General features: G+C 46.3%; 1 protein-coding gene across 1 annotated transcript; it reads right to left on the bottom strand.

Annotated features, from left to right (window-relative positions):
- Window positions 1–447: 447 nt before the first annotated feature.
- On the bottom strand, window positions 448–1,575 carry LOC123454592 (vomeronasal type-2 receptor 26-like). Its single transcript, XM_045133288.1, has one exon. It carries the CDS (start codon window positions 1,573–1,575, stop codon window positions 448–450), a length of 1,128 nt encoding a protein of 375 aa, XP_044989223.1.
- Between the last annotated feature and the right edge of the window lie 5,601 nt (window positions 1,576–7,176).

Genomic DNA, 7,176 nt, shown 5'->3' with positions numbered 1-7,176 from the left:
TGTACTGTGTCCAGCTTCCTTTCAGTCTGTGAACGTGTTTTCCAGGTTCATCCATGTTGCAGTGTGTGTTAATATCCTGTTCCTTTCTACAGAGAATCAACGAAGCATTGACATATTTACAATGTGTGTCCTGTTTGTTCATCCACTCATCAACTGATAGATATTTAAATGGTTTCCACTTTCAGATAATAACTAATGTTTCTACAAACATTCTTTTACCCTATTTGTGGACAGGTTTTCATTTCCCTTGGGTATGTATCTAACAGTGGAGTTGCAAGTTCTCATGTTTAACCTTTGTAGGATATGCTGGTCCATTTTTCATATCACCTCCACAGCAATGAGTGAGGGTGTCAATTTCCACATCCTCAGAGAGACTTCTAGTCTTTATCGTCATCACCATCATCACAATCTCATCACCCTTTTCAAACATTCATAATGGCAAACTCTCTAAGCATGCATACAAAGAGAACAGTCATGAGCTTCCACATGTCCACCGTCTGGACACAGCAGGCGTTGGCCTCTTGCTCCATGTGCTTCAACCTTCTTTTCACCCCCACAGTAACAGTGAGCCCAGCCATGTGATCCTGATGTCTTCCACGAGGACTGCATCCTGGGGCCTTGTGCCATGGACACAGGAAGGCTTCTCTGGAGAGCCTCAGTCGGTCTTTCCTGCCGAGCCCACAGTCCCTGCCTCACCCAGGCAGAGGTGCTCTGCTCGGGCTTCAGCAGGATGACGTAGCACTTGGGGATGAAGATGCCACCTAGCAACCCTGCGGTGGAGGCCAGGATGGAGAAGACCTCCACAGCCACAGTGGACTTGCCGCGGGCGCTGTGGTACAGGGGCAGGAAGGCTGTCCACACACTGCAGAACAGCAGCATGCTGAAGGTGATGAACCTGGTCTCGTTGAAGGCATCCGGCAGGCCCCTGGCCAGGAAAGCCACAGAGAAGGTGCCCCCTGCCAGGAAGCCCAGGTACCCCAGCACACATGAGAAAGCAGTGCCAGAGCCTTCCTGGCACTGGACGACAATGTGGATGGGCTCAGTGACCATGTCCCTGTCTGGGAATGGAGGGGAGGTGCCCAGCCACACGCCACAGAGAATGACCTGTGTGAAGGAAGCGACAAGGACCACTGAAGTCGAGGCCTGTGGTCCCAGGAATACGTGGACCCTGTCCCCTGGTCTTGTGAGCCTGAAAGCCAGGGCCACTGTGAGGGTCTTGGCCAGAATGGAGGAGACCGCCACGGTGAACACCACAGCAAAGGTGGTCTGGCGCAGGAGGCAGGTGACCGCAGTGGGACGGCCAAGGAAGAGCAAGGGACAGAGGGCGCACAGGGCCAGGGAGGCCAGGAGCAAGTAGCTGAGAGCTCGGTTGTTGGCCCTGACCACAGGTGTGTCTCGGTGCTTCAGGAACACTCCAAGGACCAGCAGAGCCAGACCAGCCAGGAAGAGCACCACCGAGGCCAGAGCGAGTCCCAGTGGTTCGTCAAAGGCCAGGAAGATCTCTGTCCTGGGCAGGCAGCGGTCTCTGCTGTGGCTCGAGTATTGCTCCTCAGGGCACAGAAGACATCTCTTCATGTCTGTGGGGGGCACACACACAACACATGTAGTCAAGCCTTTCCTAGTAATTAATGTATTTGTGAATTAATTTTAGCTGCCAGGGATGGAATGGGGGACATTAGAGGCAGAAGCACAAAGAGAAACTTGTGAACACTGTGTGTGTGTGTGTGTGTGTGTGTGTGTGTGTGTGTGTGTGTGTGTTGTGTGATCTTTTCTGGTTGTTCTTGTTTTCAGAAGGATCTCTTGTAGCTCAGGCTGGCTTGAAACTTGTTATATAGCCATGAATGACTGTGACTTACTGGTTCTCCTGCTTCTGTGATGAGAGAATTTAAGCCAGAAAATCTAACTCAGAAAATGACAGGGCCCTCCATGTCCTGTTCTGCATGCAGTCTCTGCACTGCTGCGAGGCCGCATCCTTATTTACAGTGTCTATTCTGTAACACATTCTCTCTCTCTCTCTCTCTCCCTCTCTCTCCCTCTCTGTCTTCTGATTTGTCTCCATGGAATAGCTGTCAGCAAGCTGCCCAGACTTCTGCTTCTGTAAACTGCTTATTACTAAATAATTTCATGCTGTGGTCCCTAGTAATTTAACCTAGAAGATTATGCTCACCAGTGATGTAAAGGACTCAGAACGATGTCAAATTCCCTGTATAAACCCTGCATGAGCAGAGCTCATGGTCCACAGCTTGGCTGGCTCACCCCTCTGGGCTCTCTGTGTAAATAAACCTGAGTTCTCCCAGTGACAGTTTCTTGCTGACTTGAATTTGAGTTTCTGCAGTACCTCCACCTGGCAAGTGCTGGAACTGCAGGCATGTACCACCATGTTGATTCTTTGTCTCCAAACTATCAGTAATTGTTCTTATTAACAGCCATTTTTGTAATTCAGCACGTGTTTTGTATAGACACATCATGTGTTGGTACCATCTTTTCCCTCCTCCCTCCCCCTATTCGGCAGGGGACTCTCCTCAGTAGGATTTCCCATGGGGTTGTGGGTTACACTTTGTGGAGCACCAGTCAACATGTGGCTCTTACACTCTTTATGCCTGTCTTCCACAAATCTCTCTGAGCCTTGGTGCATGTGTGTTAAGTCTACTTCAGTGATGCGCTCTCAGGAAATTATGTTTTCCTAGATGCATTTGTTAAAGTCCTAAGCCCCAGCATCTCATAATGTGATATTTGAAGATAGGCAAGTTACAGATCACATAATTAAAGCTAAATGCAGTCACAAGCACAGGTCCTAATCCTTTATAACTGGTGTCCATACAACACACAGTCAGCATGACAAAGCACAGTGAGATCATGACTGTCTGCAAGCTCAGGAGAGGGGACTCATGAAACCAACCCTGACAGCCTCTGCACTTCAGACTTCCAGTGTACAGCACTGTGAAAATAAGTTTACTTAGATGATTCGGCATGTGGTGTTTTGTTACCAGTCAACCACTGGGATGGATCTCACTGACATAAAGGAAAATGTGACGTGACTCAGTACCACGGAAATACTTGCTCAACAATGTTTATTGCCATTCTATTCACAAAGTCTGGGAAATGGAACCATCCTAGATGTCCCTCAACCGATGAGTGGATAATAAAGATATGGTACATGAATACAATGGAGTACTATTCAGTGGTAAAGAAAACGAAGTTATGAAATTTGCAGGGAAATGAATGGATCATGAAAGGATTGCACTAAGTGAGGTAACCCAGGCCCAGAAAGCACACAGCCGACTGAGCTCTGGCGCCCTGGCGAGCCGTCAAAACACCCTGAGCTGTCTTTTGGCTTGTCTGAGCTCTCTGGCTGGGGGCCACCACACACGGGCACATTGGCGGGCATCCTGCACTGCAGATGGGGATTGGGCCTGAGCTGGCATGGGCGGCAGGGCAGAGCGAGCCTGAGTATTTGCCTAAATGGGCAGAGCAGGAGAGCTTGCTCGGCCGGTGGGCGGGGCACACGCAGAGGGCAGGTGGAAGCTGAGCCTGAGCTGGTGCAGGCCAGCAGGCCGAGCCTGCCCAAGGTCACGCGTGGGCAGGGGTAGCAGGGTGATCGCCCCTGCTCAGTGAGTCCAGTGGAACTGTGCTGGCCTGGGTCCCCTTTCCTATAGTAAGTGCTGGAGTATCCTGAGGCTGGGACCGTGGCTACAGCTGCTGGTGGGGGGGTGTTGGGGGACTGGGGGTCTACCCCAGAGTGAGGGAATCATCTGATTCCCTTTTTCCCCCCTGCACCCTCCCAATGGCGATCTGTTAGAGATTGCTCTCCTCTAAAAGACCCAGGGCAACTCTTAATGCCTTGCCTTTCTTTCCCGGGAGGTGTGGAGTGGCTAGGCAGTTGCCATCTTGATCAGAAGTCCATAGTTACCTCTGATATGGATTTTAATTAAACTTTTTAATTCAACTGAGGCTATCATATTTTGTTTCTGAAGCATGGTGTCATTCTAGCACAAGCTGACCTGGAACTCACTCTGTAGCCCAAGCTAGCCTTCCGATTTTAGCTATCCAAGTGCTTTGATTTAAGTTATGAGCAACTACAACCGGCTGATATTTTCATTCTTGATAGTGCATAAATGCCTCTCACCACCACAAATACAGACTTCACACCCCGTAAACGGCACAGCTGAGTCATAACTGCACAATATAGAGCCACAACCATTTCCCGCATCAAATAGGAACAAGGACCTCTAGCCTCTGAGTTTCCCTCGGACTCATACAACAGCTCAGGAGTCTTCCATTGCATGCAGGCAAACTCACTTGGAGATCGTCATCTAAATGGACCATCATTATGTTTCTCAATGAGGGAGGCTCCACAGTCAATCGTGCTTATGGGCATTGAGTGGAAGCGGCCCTCAGGAGTCTTCTGTGCTTGGTAAACATAAAGTTTTGTCAACAATCTCTATTGGCATCAAACATAACCTCGTTCCCATCAGGAGTCTTGAAGTACGCCTTCTCAAAGGCTTGAAGAATCTGGGGAAGGAAGGGTGACATTGTAGACTAGCCAGGGCCAGTCCTGGGACTCATCCAAACTGCCAGTGACCATTGACCTTTACAGTGAGCTAGTGCATCTCCAACCAGGGCCTAGAAAGAATAAGGCACAGGGGTTGCAGAGAGGGCTCTAGTATTTTTGGGCATTCACAAAAGTGTTCTAGATTTGATAAATTAATAACAAAAGCATATTAATGAGTCAACATTATGCTTAGCTTTATAACAAGGCAGTCACAAAGTTAAATTTTTATTTTTGGATGGATGAAGGAGCCCACAAACATCACACAGTGACCCTGGCTCCAGAATCTTCTTTGTTCACACACTAACATCTCACCCTTCTCATCACACTCTCAGTCCAAACACTGGAAGCTTCCAGCACACACAGCAAGACCTCCCAACCCCTTAGTCACATGTCCCACCCTTGTCCACCACAGCCACAGAGCTGTCCTCACTTGTTCCCATGCCAGGGCCTTGGCACTACTGTCCTGGCCACCTGGACTGCCACCACTCTCTTCCTATGGTGGCTTCTTATCCTCCAGGCTGGAGCTCACATGTCACCTCACAGAGGAAACCGCCCTGGCCTTCCACTTCCCCTCACTAGCTCTCCACCACTGCATCCACTCACACACTTAGAAATGACCCCACTCTTGTATTTTTGTTGTGCTTGTGTAATGTGTGTGCATACTCATGTGTGTAAGTGCATTTGAAGGCCTGAGGACAACTTTTACGTGTCAGTGCTCTCTTTCCACTTCATTTAAGGCCAGTTGTCTCATACTTCATAGCTCACTCTTCATCACTTCATTCAACTGGATAGCTGGCCCATGAGCTTCCAGGCAGTTCTTCTGAATCTGCTTCCCTTATTGTCATATAGGCAATGATTATAAACAGTGGCCACCACAGTGCGTAGATTACAGGGGTTCTGAATTCAGGTGTGCCTGGGCGTGACTTCCGCGTAAGATGGCTGCATATGAGCCACATCAGTCCAGCCAGAGATTTGAGCAAAGCCACAGCAAAACGCACTCCTTGTCTGAAAAGAATAGGCATGGAGGGTTTATATCACAACACAGTAAAGGCTATATATAAAGCACCCAAAGCCCAAATAATACTTAATGGGGAAAGACTCAAGGAGTTCCTACTGAGATCAGAAAGCGGACAAAGTGCCAACTCTCACCACCCCTCTTCAACTAAAACTAGAATTCCTAGCCCAAGCAATAAGACAGGAGAAAAAAATAAAATGGATACAAATTAGAAAGGACGAAGTCAAGTTAGCCTATTTGCAGATGACATGATCCTATACATAACTGACCTGAAATTTTCCATCTCAAAACTTCTATATATGATTAATCCCTTCAATAAAGTGGCAGGATACAAAATCAACACACAAAAATCAGTAACATTTATATGTGTGAAGGACAAATATACAGATAACAAAATCAGTGAGGCTGTGCCATTTTCAAGACCAACAAAAAGTAAATACCTTTGTAATAACATTAACCAAGGATGTGAAAGACCCATATAATGAAAACATTAAAAAAAAAAAAAAAAACTCAGGAAAGAAACTGAGAAGGACTGGAGAAGATGGTAAGTCCTCCCATGCTCCTGGATAGGTAGAACTAATATTTTGAATATGGCAATTTCACCAAAACATAGATTTAATGCAATATGAATATAAATTCCAGCATCATTCTTCACAGAGATAGAAAAAACTGACCTCAAAATTCATATGGCATGGGAGCAGACTTCGGGTAACCAAACATATCCTCAGCAAAAGAAACACCTCTGGGGCTGGAGACATGGCTCTGTGGTTAAAGCCACTTGTTTGCAAATCCTGACAACCTTGGCTTAATTCCCCAGTACCCACATAAAGCTGATTCACAAAGTAGCACATGCATCTGGAATTCATGTGCAGTGGCAAGAGACTAGGGCATGCCCATTCTGTCTGCCTGTCTCTCTCTCTCCATTGAAAATAAATATTTTTTTAAAAAAAGAAACACCACTGAAGGTATCACAATACTCAATCTGAAGCCATATTACAAAGCCATAGTAACAAAAACAGCATGGCACTGGCAAAAAAAAAAAAAAAAAACAGAAATATAGACCAATGGAACAGAATTGAAGACCTGAATTTTACGTCAAGAACCTACAGCTTCTTGCTCTTTGAAAAAGGTGCCAATAACATAGAGTGGAGAAAAGACAGCATCTTCAACAAATGGTGCTGGACAAATTGGATAAGCACGTGTAGAAAAATGAAACTAGACCCACTCATTTCCCCATACACAAAAATCAAGTCCAAATGGATTAAAGACCTCAATGCAAGACCTGAAACCTTTCTCCTACTGGATAAAAAAAATAGAAGGAACTATCGGTGATATAGGAGACTTCCTGAACAAAACCCCAGTTACCCAGGAAATCAAACCATCACTCAACCAATGTGAGCTCAAGAAGCTAAAAAGCTTTTGCACATACAAACATACTGTAAACAGAGCCAATAGAATAAACACAGAATAGGAAAAAATTTTGCCAGATAGACCACTGACAGAAGCCTAATATCTAGAATCTACAAAGAACTAAAATAAAAAAAAAAAACTAAGTAATAAAAAAATCAAACAACAACTCACTCCAAAAATGGGGCAGAGAACTGAATAG

This window comes from Jaculus jaculus, chromosome 14 (assembly GCF_020740685.1).
Source record: "Jaculus jaculus isolate mJacJac1 chromosome 14, mJacJac1.mat.Y.cur, whole genome shotgun sequence".
In the NCBI taxonomy this organism is placed as follows: Eukaryota; Metazoa; Chordata; class Mammalia; order Rodentia; family Dipodidae; genus Jaculus; species Jaculus jaculus.
Note: the sequence above shows the minus strand (reverse complement) of the source record. Positions and strands in the feature narration are given on the sequence as shown.